Source organism: Pleurodeles waltl, chromosome 6, assembly GCF_031143425.1.
Source record: "Pleurodeles waltl isolate 20211129_DDA chromosome 6, aPleWal1.hap1.20221129, whole genome shotgun sequence".
Classification (NCBI taxonomy): domain Eukaryota; kingdom Metazoa; phylum Chordata; class Amphibia; order Caudata; family Salamandridae; genus Pleurodeles; species Pleurodeles waltl.
This window is the reverse complement of record NC_090445.1, coordinates 1,600,475,053-1,600,493,003: the sequence shown is the minus strand read 5'-3', so window position 1 is coordinate 1,600,493,003 and position 17,951 is coordinate 1,600,475,053. Positions and strand designations below refer to the sequence as shown.

At 43.9% G+C, this 17,951-nt stretch overlaps 1 protein-coding gene across 1 annotated transcript in view; it reads left to right on the top strand.

The window, feature by feature from the left end:
- The first annotated feature begins 4,698 nt into the window (after positions 1-4,698).
- NPDC1 (neural proliferation, differentiation and control 1) overlaps positions 4,699-17,951 on the top strand; it is a 378,691-nt gene continuing 365,438 nt past the window's right edge. The window contains exon 1 of the mRNA XM_069241454.1: positions 4,699-4,905. Within this exon, the coding sequence (XP_069097555.1) occupies positions 4,824-4,905 (82 nt within the window). The 5' untranslated portion in view covers positions 4,699-4,823. The remainder of the gene's footprint in view (positions 4,906-17,951) is intronic.

Below are 17,951 nucleotides of genomic sequence, written 5' to 3'. Positions count from 1 at the left end.
CACTTCGACACCCTGCATTGGGATGAGTAGTGATATAAAAGAAAACAAACAAACTAGTAGTATTTAAAATGTTATTTGTGTAACAACTGGGAGAGAAGAACACATTTGACATTCTTACAGTGCACGCGTATCTCTTATATACAGGGTCAGAACAAAATCAAAAGCATGACTCTCTTAAGTACCTGTAAGTTGATAAGCTATGTGCCTTTGTTCCTCCCTCCAATGCATTTAGGTGTGAGGCTGCAGTTAGCTCCCAGCCAGGATAACTGAACAAAAGGGGGCCTGATGGCCCCTTAACTTCGACCCTTGTCTTGGGCCAGCAGTAATTTAAAAAACAGAAAGACCCTCCCCACCTGCACTTTGATGCTCGGAAGGAAAGAAGACAACATGCATGTGCTGCTGAAAGTGCCCCTGTGTCTGAAATCTACACTGGGTGAAATTCAGTACATTTTATTGGGGCCCATCTTCTTGGCAGGGTAGAAGGAACATAGTCAGTGGATGCGGTCTATCCACGTGTAGCACTGTCACTTTTCTTTTCCTTATTAGCCCTTCACCTGGAGCAAGAGAGAGAAAAAAAAATCACAAAAGTGGGAAAAAGTGGAGGAAGAGAAACACAGAAAAAAACTGTGACAAAGGGAGAAAGCAGGGATAAGAAAGAACCAGCAAGACTGAGAAGCAGGTAATCTCTGATAGAAGTGTGCGAGCCACTAAAAGCTTGAGCCAGGCTCAAGCCTGAAGCCTGGCTCAACTCAAGGTCCTGTTGGAACCTCAAACCCATAATGAGCCTTGTTTTCATGTAGCTTCTGACTGTCTGCCTCCCGCTGCCGTGGATGTGGCATAATGGCCAGATCTGATGACAAGGTTCGAGAATCTCTGCGAAGGCACTAAATCTTGTGTTTCTGGGCAAATAACTTAATAGCTCCCTGTCTATAAACAATGACTGTGACCTTGTGTAATGTGACTAAAGCTCATGTAAAGCTCTCCATTAAATTCAGGTTGAATTCTCAATAGATAAAAACTGCAGAAAAATGCACAAAGAGGTAAAAATAAAACCTTAACAAAATGAAAGACCAATACATACCCATTTACTGGTTGCTTTGTAAAAAGTGAAACCAAAAAACATCCATGCTTAACTCATATTATAATAGACAATATTGTATTTCACCAGAACACTTTTTTCTTCATTATCACGTATGAAAGCTCTTTCAGCTGTAATCTCAGAATACTAGTTGTACAAAATCCTTTTTAATGGATTGTTATTTTGTTCTAAAATAATCTGGGTCACGTACAGTGTTTACATGACAATTGATTTGCCTTAGTACACCAATGGTTCACATTTAAAAACTATCACTTTTAATAAGTACTTCTCGGTGCACTGGTCTAATGTCATTTATTAATCTCCAAGATTCACGTGCTAAGGAAATGCACTTTCTCGAAATCTGAAGTATATTTATCATATTTTTTGGAATGTTTGCTCAGTGATTGGCATAGCAAACATTTTCAGATCTCTGCTAGTGCTTGGGCTCTACGATCCAAGCCAGACTCTTGGCTCGGTTCTCCATGTAAATCTGTTGGCTCACCCACCTCTATTCTCTGATTCTGGATTAAAGAAGCATGAGATGGAACAAAGACTACATAGGCTGGGTATTTGGCACCCCAATATTTGTAGCGCCCAGCCGTCAGCTTCTGAGCAAAACTTTGGGCCCAGCAGAGGTCAAAATCGGCAGTATCAGCGGGGCACGATGTGCCCATTTTTTTTCATTTATGAAGAGCTGTTCCCTTACTTTTTGTGAAAAGACAACTGGGACGGTCAATTCCGATACATTACAATAGCTTAAATGCTTCAGCTATAGTGTCATTCAGAGAGTCTCCTATGCTGTGAAACCGAAGGTGGGCAGACATCTAAACAAAAAGCAAGCCTTCTTACCAGAGTGCCTGCTTCCCTGAAAGAATTGCAAAAGTGCACAGCTGGTTAATCTGCAAATGTAAAGGGTGCAGGGCTTAAAATGAGATGAAAAAACTGAGAGATCTCTCAGATGGGTGTGGCTGAAGTAATTAAGGGTGTGGCTTTAAAACACCTAAACTAAAACCCTTTGCTTAGCATAATGTACCGCCCGACTGATATTTTGCTGCTTCTTTCTGTTGTTGCAATCAGATATATAATACAAGTAACATACACCTACAACAAGCCAGGACTATTGGGTTTATAAATGGTTATTAGTTGCATAAACAATAAGCAACAAAAATGGCTTCTTTGTATAAAATATTTAAATTCTTCAGTTCTGAAATGATGTAACTGTGAAAGAACTGTAATGAGTCTCTTCGCAGTTACATCAAAGGCAGTGAAGGGTGATACTGTTGCTGAGTTTTTAAAAAAATCACCCTATGGGTGAGGGCAATAATGGAGAGCCCGATAGGGACCCGTCACAGCATCTGCTTCTTAGAACTGCCGGTACTAAGCACTGGCAGGATCTGGCCCACTTAAAGCCCTGAAAGGGTGCTTGGGAGGAGTACAGGCTTCAGCTGATGCAATCACTTTAAGCTTTGTGATGGCAAATATTTATTCTTTTTGAGTGTTAGTGCAAGGGAGTTACCACCTGAGCGTGTGCTTTTAAGGGACAGCTATATAAAACAAAATTGTACTAAGTACAGTCTGCACATTACTAGCATCTACATTTTGGAGGCACCATTTTATCGTAGACTTTTTCGCACATTTTGTAGCAGTCATACTGTGTGTAATGAAAGTTTAAAATAATGACTTACGTATTCACACTGCTTTCTGTCACAGGATGGGACTTCTTAGCACTAAAAATGATCAAGTCATTATTCTACACTGCACCAACCACATTTAACTCTGTGGCTCTTTGGTAACAGACACAGACCTCTGCAGTGCATTAACTAATAGGGGTTTCATAATGTACTAGATTGCATTTTCCAATTAACTTTATTTATGTTTCATTTAAGATGCGTGTTACTGGGGCTTGGGGGAAGCGAGGGCTTGCCAGGTCTCCTTGCTGGCGTATCAAGCATCGGTGGAGCAAACCACCACGTTCGGTTTTGGGATTGGTTGAAGTGTGGGTAAAGAGGGGCCATGGTGAGGGTTTACATAGTGAGGGTGGGGTGTGGGTGGCCTCTTTTGGCTACTGTCACACCCCAAAGAGCCAGGGTGTGGTATTATTCAGCCCCACCCACCCTCCCCCAATTGATGTGGTTTTATGGGTGGGTTTCCTAGAAATTAATTATTTATGGATCTCTTGTTTGTTCTTTTTGGGATAGTGTTATAGTCAGGTTTTTTTCCCCAGTTTTTTTTGTGGTAAGTCTGCATTAGATCACTGAGTTTTAATAGTGCATGTCGGTGCTTTTATTAGTTTTGTCATCGCAGTGGTAGAGTGGTCTGGTATAGGCGGAGATGAGAGACATTTCATTCGTTGGGAAGGGGTACGGAAACACCAAAAGGAGAGGGCAAGGATATTGAGAAGGACCAAAGGGATGGAGGTGCAAGGGGAACAAAAGGAAGGGGACACTAGAGCACTGAGGAACTTGATTTTGGACAAGGTTGATCTGGGAAAGAGCACTGGATTTTATTAGAGGGTTGGCGTGGGGTTAGGTGGAGTTCTACGTATTAGTGAGGACGATTAGTTTTGTCAGACTTTGTGCCAAGGTTGTTTTATGGTTACCAGACCTGTTCTATTAAAGAAGCCTTTTATCCCTTAATTATGTCTTTGCGTGGGATTATTGCACCGCTAGCGCCCAATATTATATGCAGCTACCTGAAGGTAAAAGACCCAAACACAAAACTTACAAAATATTTTGTTTTTTTCAGTCACAACTTTGACACCGACCTCACGCTCACTGACCCTAACTCACTGCAGTCAGCATCATAGTCCCCATATTTGTTTTAATGCACTTCGACGACTGGGAGCCCATGCACTTATTGTTTTACAAAATAAGCACTGCAGGCAACAAATTACATCATACCGAATCCCATCGATCGAAGCCAGCAGGAAAGCCATACTCTATCGAATGCGATGCTATTAAAAAAGGGAAGAATATGTGGCACATAAACCGCAAGTAATAACAAACACAATCTAAATAGCCAAATCCTAGACGCTAAATGCATAGCAGTACTAAATAAATAATAAAAAAACGCACAGCGCAGTCACGATAAACACCTTGGTCACGGATCACCATTTAACACGAAACAAACCCGGCAAAGCTCAGGTAAACCGCGGGAAAGTTGGGCCCTGAGACCCGACAGATGCAGGTGAGTTTTTTAGTACTCCGTCCTCAGTCTGCAGACAAGAATGACCTGTCCCGCTAGATTGCAGAATGACATCAGGCGCACCGGGCCACGACCGGTGGAGCATGCGCCCAAAGGCGGCCTTCTACAAGGTGGAAGCCTTCTCCTTTGGGGCTGCCTACCCCCTTACTTTTAAGTCAGCTCCGCCTCCCCTTCTGCCGTACTAGCGCCAACCCTCCCGTGTCCAGCTTCTAGACAAGGTACACGAAGATCCGCCTACAGCAAACTCTTGCTCCACCTTCTCTTGTTCTACATACTCTGACTCCGCCCACTCCCGCCTTACGCATGGTGCTCCACCTCTGGCCTGCCTGGCCCCGCCCCCTTAGTCACACCCTCTGATTCTAATTTTTGCATTCTAGCTCTGCCTTGGTCTCCTTGCTCGCGCACTCCGCCCCGCCCCTGGTCTCGGGAGCGCGCTCTGTCAGATTGCTGCCCAGCTGAGCTCAGCCTGAGCCTGCAGCGCGCGACGGAGATTGCAGCCGTTCCTGAGCCATGCTCAACCCTCAGCCCTAAGCCCCGGAGCATGGAGCCCCCCAGGGCAGCCCTGGGAGCATGGCTGTTGCTCCTCTGCGGGCTCAGCCTGCTGGACGCCGCGGCTCGGACAGGTGAGCAGGGGACCCCGGGCATCGCTCTGGAGGTGGGCAAGGCGGTATAGGTACCCCAGGAAGATAAGGTATCCACCTCCGGTTTATGACCCCTCAGAGGCATGGTTGTGGGATACGGGCTGCTTAGCCGCGACGGGAGGGCACATCACTCAAATGGATAACTAACTCGTCAGCGGAAGGAAACTGGGACTCACGAGGGCGCGCGTCTAGAGTATCTGCATTTATCCTTCAAAATAGATGACCAGTACTGTTTTGGGAATATGGAAAATATTCCTTTGGCACAACCGGGCACAAACTCTGGGTGTGAGTGATACTATCATGAGGGAATATGGCCAATGGCCATCAGCTTCTAGCAGGAAGTGTGAGGGCTGCGGCACTGGATGAATGGGACATATGCTTGTAGATATTTCGAAATGTATTTACCTCTGGTGAAATAGGACGGATGCATGCACTACATTGGGGGAGGAGAGCCATGCACATAAGTAAACATAGTGCTTTACCGCAGAGAGAAATAAGTTATTTACCCCAGGGGTGATGGAATACATTTTCCACGGGCGATTTGTGGGATTCTATATTATAAAATAATTTGTTACTGCGAGAGTATGTTATATATTTGTAAGAGGGTGAAGTAGGCACCTGCTCATCGCTGCTTATAGTTCCCTTTTGGATTCAGTGAGTAGTATGAAGTTACCCCCGGGTAACCTGTGTGTGGGGTGTATGTACTTCTGGTGGTGTGCTGAGAGTTGAGATTAATGTACTCGGATGTCTGTGTTGTCAGTATTTGTGACCTGCATAAAAGGCCGTCCTGCACTGCATACCTTCAGCCCTGTCTTCCGTGTGATCCTTCTCACTCCCAGAAGGCCTTGCGGCTTACGCAGACATTGGATATAGTCCAGCAGTTTGTCTAACCTTATTTATTTTCGCCATTTATTATGCATATTTATTTGGGATCCCGTGCTGTTTACGTATCTCGCCTGTGTCGCTCTTCTAGCCTATGTATGCATGCGATGCATTGCTTCATATTTTACTCTTTACATTCGCTTGGGATGATATGTTGCATTTGAGTCCTGAATGGATTGGCGTGTGGTGTGTTTTTTTATTGTCACTGATCATTAGAAAGGGTGTTTACAAGGACCTTTGTGGGTGCAGCTTGAGGAAGTTATGCGGCCCTTCAAAAATGGCTGACTTCTAACAATAAAAAAAACTCTCTTACCACCAGCAAAGCACCACTGACCCTGCAGGTTCACTGTGTATCTTGTGGAACTAGCTTGTCACGTGATCCACCAAACTGCTTTGTAGGGTTGTCTTTTGTTGTCTTGTGAGGTTTGCATGTAAATACTGTATGATGAGAGCTTTGTCTTTCCTAATTAAAAAAAAAACTCATTGCATATAAATTGTGGCATGTAAAATGTGAAATAGTGAACCGCAAACGTAGGTGTTTAGGTGACGACTTCCACCATCCAAACGCATGAAGGCAGGCTAGATTTGCTGGCAAGCGCTGCGATGAGTTGCTATCATTGCTTCAATACTTACTTCGTGGTTTAAAAAAATAATATCTATTTAGTTCTGCCTGTGGACAGTCATAAATGGAATACTTTCCTCTCTCATTGGATTTCATGACAGTAGTGTCCTAGAAGTGTTGTACTTTGAAACACAGAGTAAAATGCTCCTCTGCCATTGGGGTTTTTATGGAGATTTTTGTGGTCGTACACTATAGAATGAGTATCATTGTGCCAGTCATGCATAGTGCTTAATTTGTGCCGGAAAACCGATTTTTGGAGACCAGGCTTATTTTCCATCATCAGATTTTGACTCAGAGTAAGAGAGAGGAAATCAGAAAAGGAAGGAAGAGAAAGGAAAACAGTGACAACGGAGAAAGCAGGGATGAAAAAGAACCCGCAAGAGGTAGATAAAGAGATAAGAAGTGGATGATGGTGGGAAAAGGATGCACAAGCTAGAAGTAAGACTACACACCCTTGATATGTGGTAACCCCCATCATATGGCCTATGGTAGGCTTCTAAGAAAACTTTGGATATGTTCACATTTTTTTAAACAAATTTAACACAAGTCGTATGGCTCATTTTCTTCATTGAGCCAAGGACGAAATGTAGATGCCAGAAAACCTCCATGGTGGGGGGTGGGGAGAGCTCTTCCTTCAAAGGCCCCCAGACAGCCAAAGGCCTATGAATAGCTGCAAAATACAAGAGTCTCAGGGACCCCTAGCCACATTCTAAAGAGGGGTGCCATCATTTTGTGTTATGCCACTGCACTGAGTAGTGGAAAATGTGATATATCATGCTGTCAATAGCAAACCTATTCTGTTTGACAAATAGAAAAGAAAAAAATGCTTTGGTATATATAACAATAATCCTGGCAGTATATTTATTCAAATGCAGTATTTGCAGCAAGCTCCACCTGTGTGTTTTTTACCTTAAGCCACATTCTTGACTGTTTCCCGCCCTTTGTCTCCTGTTTTTGCAAGGAGCGGTTAGGATTCAGTGGTCAGACGACGAGTGCATTCATGTTCTTGACGTACACAATTCCATTTCTGTGTTGTGAATGAAGCATGCATGACATCCCTAAAGCTGATAAACCACTTTGCTATGATGTCATTGTGTTTTCTTAGCTGCACTTTCAGTGGTGACGCTTATGTGATGTGCTATGTGGTATCATTTCAAAGTATGGTGTAGGCTTGGGCGTCCTCTGCAGTGGCACTGAAGGAGGGATATTGCATTTTTCCCTACGGATCCGTCTGCCTTTAAGAGCTCATAGGAGGGGGCCCGCCTCTGAAATGCTAGATACAGGCCCATTGATTCCCAAAAGGCAAACAGGCCTCTGAGCCTTCGCCCCATAGAACTAGCAGGTCATTCATCTCCACTTCTCATACCTATTAAACTTGGAATTGCAAAATGAATTTGAATTTCAGAATCATTTGGCTTGTGTGTTTTTGTGTGTACAGAAGGTTCTTCTTTGTGCCTGGATTGCTGCCAGTCCCCTTTCAAGGAACAAGGACGGTGCAGTGGCATGCTTTGCACTTTACATGGCATGCTTAAAGTATTGTTCTGACAATAGTATTCTGAAGCATAACGCAAATGTTTTATCCATTCTGTTAAAGTTCTTATGAAACATGTTAATGTGCAGGCTGGCAAAGATTCGTGTTGATGTGTACACCGTTTCTGGCCTATTTGCAAGTTGCGCTGTGTCATTCTTTCATTACTGTCTTGGTTTAAAGGGAAAAGAACACACTTTCACCTGTAATGACCTAGAATAGTTCAGAACAGTTTATTCAAATATTACACTGACAACCCGCGTCAAGGTGACATAAAAACTATCCCCCTGAGTATATTGCTCTGTTTGAGGGATATTTCGAGTTGTTTATTTGAGGGGGTTGCTATGTTTGCAGTGGCAGGCTGGCAAGTGTCGCCTTAATGCCCTAAGCTGACCGTGTTAAACACACCGAGGATGCAGGTGATACAGACTGACCTTTCGCACCCTGGGGTGCTGCCTTCAGCCCCTTGTTTTACACTTTGTAAGTAAATATTTGCTCATAAAGTTGCTAGTGTTGTGCAAACTGGAGTAGTATTAACTTAATTTTTTCAAGCTGTTGCAAGTGGTAGATTTGCATTCTTTATGCAGTAGCGTTAGGAGCAGGGCCACTTGAATTATACAGCACCGGAGAACAAAATTATGTGGCAGGGTTGACTAAATCATCCAGGCAAGGAAAAACTAACTATGCAGCATTTCGTGGCACACTGTCTGATAGTATTACTTCATTATTTTGTCACTTTTACACATAGTAATACTGCCTAAGCAAAGATCTCACCACATTAGTACCACTTTAACAACTAATACAGAAATAGGCAACTGACACAAGACCAGTTAACCTTTTAAAATGGCCTTCCACTGCAGATGAACATGTCACATAATGTTTAGCAATTTTCAATCTGTTTTAGGCCTGTACGGTGTTGATGGATTCCGACTCCGCAGAGTTGAAAAGAACCTCAGTGGAATTCCGCGGAGGTGGAGTTCCATGACCCACTGACTACTGAATGTACCCTATCTCAGAAGCACTAAGCAGGGCCAGGCCTGCCTGGCCCTGCTTGGCGCTTCCAAGATCGGGGGCATTCTGGAGAGGGCCTTGGCAGTGAAAGCTGTAATTACAGGCCTCTTGTGTACCGGCCTGTCCCGTGTGCACTGCACACGGGACAGGCTAGTGCACACGGTGTCTGAAACAGCAGCTTTCACTGCCCATAGCCCTGAAATCAGGTCAGAGCCCTAAGCAGCAAAAGCTGCTGTTTCAGTCCTTGTTTGTGCACCAGTGTGCACAAACCACTAAAAAGAGGGTAAGCGACAAGGACTTACCTGGGTCTTCCCGGAGGTCCTGCCTACCTCTGTGCTCTGGTGCGTGCCACAGCCCAGTTATGGGCTGCCCAGTGCAAGCACAGACTGTCTGCGCTGCAGCGCACACCAGGAAAGCTCCACTCCGCTGCGCTCCGCTGGCGGGGCTAGAGGAGTTTTTGGACTTGCTCGGCTTGGAGCGAGGAGTAAGTCCAAAAACTCTGCTAGCTCCGCCAGCGGAGCGGAGCTCCCTGCACACCCCCAATCTGTTTGAACTAGAAACATTTTGGTGTGATGATAGATTAGGAGGCAAATGCAGCAAATCCATAAGTAGAATTGTATAATTCCAGTAGCCCTGGTTATGAGAAAATATTAGGAAAATATATTTTAAATGCCATATTATTTCATTAGCAGCGCAAAACATATGTTTTAATTTGTCTCAAGTGAAATGACAGATACACCAAAGTGTGTTATTGTGTAATAAAATGAATGTTGTTTTACAAACGCTAGACACTAGTCTTGCATCGATAGACTGTGCACTAAGGCATCAACATAGCCAGTTAGTGCCATTTCCCCATGTTGTGAGGGAGTGTGGCTAGCTAGGAGGTCCCATAGACAGATATATACTTTTGGCCCCCAACACGAATTATCACAATAACATATAATCCTGCCCAAAATGTGATTGTTACCCTGTATTGCCTCCTTACTTTTATGCATCAAGATGCACCTCTGTCATCATAATCTCAAAATAAAAAAATAAAAAGGTTTGTAAAAGAAGAGGAAAATCTTTCAAATAGAGAGTGTTTGTCACTTTAGGATTATAGTTCATCAAAGTATATCTTTGATGTGGACAGTAGAGAGCATTCACACACTTATTTCTCGTATAACTTGCCATAACTGTATTAGCCTAATATCAATACATTGTTCAGCTTTCCCAAAAGTATGGGGAACTTTTTATGTCTTCATGACCAGAAATGAGTGAATGTAAATCATAAAGGCAGCACGTTATTAAATATGAAACTGAATATCTGATAAGAGGCTGATGTGATGCCCTAAAAGTGGGACTTCCATAAAACAGTTTTTTTTGCAGTAATTTCATGAACTTTTCAGGTGACTCCAGATTGCTTCCCTAGGTCTCAGTAAAGCCCTCTCCTCTCCATCCTTGAGCAGAAGTGTTATCCTTGTGTGAAACTTTTGGTACCTCTTGTCAATCTCACTTTTTTTCCCACAGATTTCCCTTCCTCTCTATCATTAGCTGTGGTTTCCAGCGTGGGCAAGGGCAACAGCTCCTGATCTAGAAGTTGTTTACCCCGTCTCTAGAGGCCTCGCTCATTAACTGCACTATCCTTCCGAACTCATGAACGCTGCACATCAAGGCCCATATTTATACTTTTTCAGCGCCGCATTTGCGTCATTATTTGACGCAAAAGAGGCGCAAAATACAATTGTTTTGTAAGTTTGCGCCGTTTTGCGTCAAAAAGTGTCGCAAATGAGGCGCTAAAGTATAAATACGGGCCCAAGTGCTTTGGGGTGTGTGAAAATATCAAGCACATGACACCTTGGGCTGATCTGCTGCACTGTCTGCTCCGAGCGGAACACGTATGTCAGTGTGACTCAAGCCACGACTGCCCCCACAAGCCCAGTTTCAGAATCCTGCACAAGTCTGCCAGGGTGGCCCAGCCATCCACAGCGGCACCCTGTGCAACATCAGTGATGTAGATGGCGCAGGAGAGGGGAGGGCCTCAAGACCCGAGCCCCCACTGCAAACCACTCCAAAGAGACACCCCGCTGCACACACGTCTCGCGCCACCCTTTCATGGAACACCTGTGAAGGTTGGAGGCACCCTCCAAGCCACCCACCTCCACCAAAGCCTTTTAGTAACAAAGTTCTCCTGCTGAATGGATCAGAACAGACCGATGTCCGCGCAAAGTGCCACGAGGCCCAGTAGTTGTCCAACGCTACAATGTAGTAACTCCCGAAGTTAAAACATCCCCCTTAAATCCTCTAAACTGCTGCGTTAAAACTCAAGTGACGTGAGCACTATGCACCCATTTTATGATTTCACTGGAGTAAACTGTAGTTTCCCAGATACCAAGTGAATAAATATTATACGGTACTAAAACCCAGCAGCTGTGTGGGAAACCGCGTTAAGCGTGACACTCGGAAAAAGACGTGACCACGAGTTTAATTTTCAGCGAACCATTGAGAACAGGCGGTGCCAGTTTGGTCCAGCAGACACCCACGGCCCCTCCCCAACCCCCTGTCATTCAGACAGGAAAGGTGGCTTTTCTCAGGTATGCGGGGTGCCGCGTATTTACCCTGCTGGGTGAGTCAGGGGAGCTGTCCTTCAGCAGGCGCGGTGTTTGCTGAGCAGGCAGTCCTCTCCCTGACTGCTGGACGCCTGCTTCTAGCGCCTGCCGCTGCTGGTCTCTCCACATTACCATCCCTCTCCCCCTACCCCTCCACCGAGCTGTCTCCCTCTGAGAAATGGCGTCTCAGAGGGCGCTGCCTGGCCTCTCCACATTACCAACCCTCTCTCCCTACCCCTCCACCGAGCTGTCTCCCACTAAGAAATGGCGTCTCAGAGGGCGCTGCCTGGCCTCTCCACATTACCAACCCTCTCTCCCTACCCCTCCACAGAGCTGTCTCCCACTAAGAAATGGGGCGTCAGAGGGCGCTGCGTGCTCTCGAAGGAGCACTGCTGAACCTCGTCTGTTTATTTACCTCTATCCGGTATCTCGGGCCTTAACGGCCCGCTTATCTCGCTGCTACTGTGCTTTATCTGGTTCTTGCCCACAGGTGTGAGGGGAGCCCTCTTACGTCTCCTCAGCAGCTTGCCGGCTCACAGGAAGGTCACCACTGCTGAGTGTATATCTCGCGCTCTTTAGACTGCCGTTTTCACACCCTCCCCAGGGCCCCCTACCTTTAGAAAACCACATTTATTGACATTGGCTGTGAACTACCCTGCCAAAATTCAGGTATAAGCTATTGATTGCACTAGACGTGCTAGTTATGAACTATCTTTCCTTCAGCAGCAGAAACAACCCTAATGAAAGCAGTATAACATCCTAGCGATGCCCCCCTACATGAGTAGAACATATTATGGTGCAGTCTGACGACATGTGTTTCAGCTACCTGGAAACATATGTTTGAAACTGGAATTTTAAGATTGGAGTCATTTTATGGCGGTCGAGTTCCACTTCCCCAGCCCCCTTTTTTTCCATCATTTTTTCCCCATCCTTAAGTTCTAGGTTTGCTTTTCTTCTCCCAGGTAGGCTTTTCGTGGAGTAACTTGTGTGCAGCGGAAACACCCATGTACGAGTTTATGTTGAGCCATTTTTGTCTCCAGGCATCTACACATTGTACGGACGAGGTCTATTGGTAGTGAAAGATAAAACGTATGTCGCTGCTGAGTACAATGGTATTTACCTTAATCCTGATTTGTAACTATAAAAGGCTAGAATGAAAATGTCAAGAAAATTCACATCGAGAGCAGTGTCCCTTGATGGCACATGCGTGTCACCCATGGAGTGAACGTGGCGTACGGTCCTGTTTTCTTCCTGTAGTTTTTACAACACGCCCTTCCCCATAACACCTCGACAGCACAAGGCTCTTGCTGGGGGGATGGTAACAGTGGAACAAGAGGTTAAACTTGTTATCAGTGTCCATAGTCATCAATAATGTCACACTGGCCAAAGGATTTATGATGTCACTTCCGCTCCCCCTGAGTTTTAGTGAATTGACATTCATGGTACTATCTGGCCCGTTCACGGTGCCAGTTGGTCTGCGTAAGTATATTTTGCGTAGTCAGTAACTTTACTCACTACTCTTAGGTGGCCCTCTCTGTACCAAATCACTTGCTCACCCTTTAGAAAGGGGACATATCCTGTCGTATATGGTTGTAGGTCACGCAATTGGTGATATGCTACATTTGTTGGTGGGTGTCGTAATATCTAATAGTTAAAAGCGCATTTGGGCTTTATTGGTTGTAAGTTAAGTATTTGGTATTTCTGCTGGGTGTCCTGATGGAGAGTGCTCCTATAAACTTGGCGATGATTAACAATATGGTAAATCTGCACCCTTTGTGATATGTATGCCAGCCTCTGTGTAATGTTTAGTGTTTGTTGTGCATGTGGTGTGTGCATGCAACACGTGTAAACAGCATTTTTGAATGCCCGTGGTTACATTTATGACACATTTCTGCCACACTCTTTGGATTTGCTAATGCTTGCGTTTATTCGTTCACTTTCTGCCATAATTTGTCATCCCTTGACTCCACTCTTTCTCTCTGGCGTCATTCTTGTCCCCTGGCCGTCACCTTCAATCAGTCTCTCTTTCTCTGCCCCTTGTATCTGTCGTCTGTCTCAGTGACACGTTGTTTCCTTTCCCCACGAGGCGCAGCGAGCAGGCCCTGGATCTGACTGTAGTGTACAACACCCAAGGCGGGGGCCTTGCTAAACACGATTACTGGCGGCGCGGCGTTGAGATAGTGTCAGAACCTTGCGTTCCCCCACGATAAGGTCATTTGTCAGGCGATGCACTGCCTTGTCCCAGTGTTTGATAGTCACGCCCCACCGTGACGTCATAGCGTGAACGCTCGCCGCAGAAGCCTGGATCTCACGCCCAATGCCAGCGGGCTCGCTGCTGCGGAGTGCCCACTTATCACTGCACCCATGGCTACCTTCCGCCCCATCACCTCGCGCCCTGCTCTGGTGCTTGGCCGGGAATCCTTGCCAGAGGCTATGCAAGTGAAAGGTATTTTACCTGCATAGCTTGCAATTCTGTTATTTAGAAAAGCAAAATGTGATGCAAATGAGTGAATTTATGCTAACCTCTGGCAGTTACTCTGGGCAGCTTTCTATTCCAGTTTCTTTGCCAAAATATAGAGCCATCAGAATCCTTGCAGACAGGGCTGCCATTTTCGGTGCAATGTCTGAATTACTGTGCAAAAGACTATGCCTGCAAGAACTGCTGTGTAGCGGGTGGTACTTCTCAGAAAAACCGTCCCGCAATACATGCCATTCAAACCAACCATTACTACTATGGCAACCAATATGCTTGCTAGGACCATAGAATATTCCCATCGAAAACTCTGGCAGTAACCGTGCTTGGAAGGATTACTGGCAAACAGGATATGCCTATCACAGCGACTGACGCCGCAGGCATCACAGTGGTTGTGCTCTACATTAGAAGTTACGTCCGAAAATGCTACTTAATTTTTCTGTGCCTCTTTAAAATCAAGAGGACCCTAAAACTATTGTGACTAACTTGTGGCCATCAGAAACAAAGTGTAAAGAATTTACTTTCAAATATCTCCCTCGAAATTTCTCTGCCAGTATGAGCCTCTGGTCCACAAAACATACCCCATTTAAATAAATGATCTTCTAATCTTCAGTATTTTTTTTGTAAATGGTTGGTGAATAGCTCCTGAAACTCCACCTTTTTTTGTGCTGGTTACCTAATGTTTTGTGACCATATTGAACTCGAGCAAAAAGAGAATAAACATTCTTTCTGTGTCTGAGGTGGTCTTGTGGAGTTCCACAGGGGTGCATAGCATACCAGGTTGCTTATGAAGGCAGGGCAAGACTTGTACTTGACCTTGGTAGCAAGAAGCTACAGAGGGGTTTTGACTCCGCCCACATGTTGGGGTCCAGGGATACATGCCTCCATTGAGCAGAAGTTGTGTGCTTCCACAGAAAAGTGCTTGCCCTCCACACAGCTGTTATCATTTTGTTTATTTATCCTTCTGCTTAAGCTTGAAGTTTCAGGGGCAAACACATGACATTGTAAAGCTGTACAAGTGTCCTAAATAACTAGATAATCTTGTATTTCTGGCAGCAGCTCAGATGGAAGGAGGGCAGCCAGAAGGAATGTATGCCATTCTAAATGTTATTGCATTTTGTGTGTTTTATTGCGATTGGGACAGAAGATGGATGCAAGAATGAGTTGGTGGATGGGCGATTGGATGTATGATTTCAAAGACTAGTGACAGAGTACAAACCCGTCCGTGACACAAGCAGCCCTTTCATTCATACGCCAGAACTCTTGGCATTGCCAATGCTTATTGGATCTTTCAAATCAACTCATGACCAAGCCCATGTTAAGATGACTGAAGACCTCAAGATGGGGGCAGCTCACAAGCCACAGTCTCATAAAGTCTTTGCTGCTGATCATGAACAGTTGGAGAGAATTATTATTATAAAGAAAAGTTGTTGTGGCTGTTAACTATCTTTCCTTCTTTTGAGCAACTGTGGGGGAGGGGCAGCGTGGTCCACAGATCCTTTCACAGTGTTTGCAAACAGGAAAGACAGCATCAGAAGCCTAAAAATGACGGCCTCATGAAGCTGCTTTGCCAGTTGCCGTGTGGCTTATAGCCCACCAGCAATTGGCTTTCTATGGCTAAGCTAGTATTTTTAACTAAAGGGATGTATTAAGGCTACTGGTAATTTGAGGCTACGGTAATTCCTTTGTCACTATTGGGTAGCAACAAATATGCTTGTATCATACTCATTATTAACGTCATAGTACAGACCTTTGTAAGTGAAGTAAATATAACAACAGCATCTTCTTTTGTCATAGCCACAAAAGAATATATAGTCATGGTTCACGTGATTTTTTCAAAAGTGAATAATATTTAAGACAAGAAAAACATTCATAGATTACAATGATACAGACCAGTTTAAGGTGTAGGTAGTAATAAACAGCCCTCGTGTTCAATCCTTAAGGGTTAAACACATCATTCAAGTTTCGGTTTTGTACCTTGTGGTAGTTCATGCAAGAAGAGAAGGCTATAAATATTTTTTTCCCCTTGATTATTGTTATGGTGAATAATCCAGACATTTGCCATGAAGCATATTGCAAACTCCTTTAACAAAGGTTGATGCATATCGGCCTAAATCTTTCAGGCCTCCTCAGGACATACACTAGAAAACATGTCTGAATTCCTACAATTATACATACAAATTATTTTAAAATGTGCATTAGTTTGAATATAGTAGCAGGAATAAAGGGACCACCTGCGAGGATATGGTTTCCGGGTCTTGGAACAATGTCTAATACAAGAAATATACCCCGTATAACCTTTCAATATATTGGTAGCAAACCATCTTCACAAGCTATACATATGTGTCCAAATCTCAGGAGAACTCTGTCTTAGTTCAAATCGTTTATTTATTCAATACATCATTAGAACATTAACATTTGGGTAGTAAACAATACATTTCTACAATTCATGAAATGAGCAAAAATAACTTTATATGCATATCTCTTAAAAAAACCACACATACTACTCATTCTTACATGCCTCATAATCATTCAGATCACCGACCACTCATTCACCTTACATTTAAAAAGCTTTATATCTGTGTTCATAGGGTCTTCATACTGCATGGAAAGCACTGCAGCTTAATACATTCATATATTATGGCAACTACATATAGTTCTCAATTTTCTTATTTTCAGTATGCATCTCATCAATTTGATAGTCCCAGAATAACAAGCTTTTCCTTTAGATGGTTCCATCCATTTCCTTTCCCTTTTTTTAATTATCGTTTTTCTTTTATTTTCCACAAACAAAATGCAGTTTTTGTCTGTCCAACACTTATTGCGCAAAACTAGGCAAAGACACTAACTGCAGTTGTCATGGCTGGGGATGTTCTGGAAATGACGGAGCGCCCAGCAGTACCTTAAAATGTCGGGGAGTAGGGAAGATCGGCTAGATCCTTCGGAGGCTACATGATTGTGTGCTGAAAAGGAAAATAAAAACGTTAAGATTAGTGCCTCTCCGTGATTCCAAAGAAAGGTGGAAAAAGGTAACGGCCATGAGCTCAGCGCTCCCAAAGGGGCCGGTGAGATCCTGGGAAGAGCCAGCAGTGGCTTTGTCATCAGAAACAAGCAACTCCTTATCTCTACATTAGGTGAAGGAACCCCAAATGTGATGATTTAGGGCATCCACCAGTTCAAAGTGGAATTTGTGCATGTCCCACACTCTAAGGGCCAGATGAACTAACTTGTCATGTGGAAAAAACAATTGCAGATTGTGCACCAACATTTTTCAACTGGAGTCAGATTTGTAAATCGACCTGTAAAGTATGGTCAGTTTGCAAAAGCACTATTTGGAGTGGGTTGCAATCCAACCTACCTCATTAATATAAAGGAGGTGGATCAGAAATGCGATGACAGCGATGGTGACTTTGTGAGGTCAGCAGACCACCATGTCCGTGATCTCATTTAAATATAGTATATTTTTTTTAATGTAGCCGTTTTCCTTAAATAAAATAGGTCACCTTGACTGCTGCACACTCCCATACAACCTTTATTTCATTCACAATGGGGAAAAGGTCCCATTACAACCTCTTTTCCTTTGTGAATGGGTTACCACCTCTTTTGGAAATTCAGTAACCTATCAACCCAAACTGGAGTCGTAAACTACAGGGAGTGCAAAATTATTAGGCAAGTTGTATTTTTGAGGATTAATTTTATTATTGAACAACAACCATGTTCTCAATGAACCCAAAAAACTCATTAATATCAAAGCTGAATATTTTTGGAAGTAGTTTTTAGTTTGTTTTTAGTTTTAGCTATGTTAGGGGGATATCTGTGTGTGCAGGTGACTATTACTGTGCATAATTATTAGGCAACTTAACAAAAAACAAATATATACCTATTTCAATTATTTATTATTACCAGTGAAACCAATATAACATC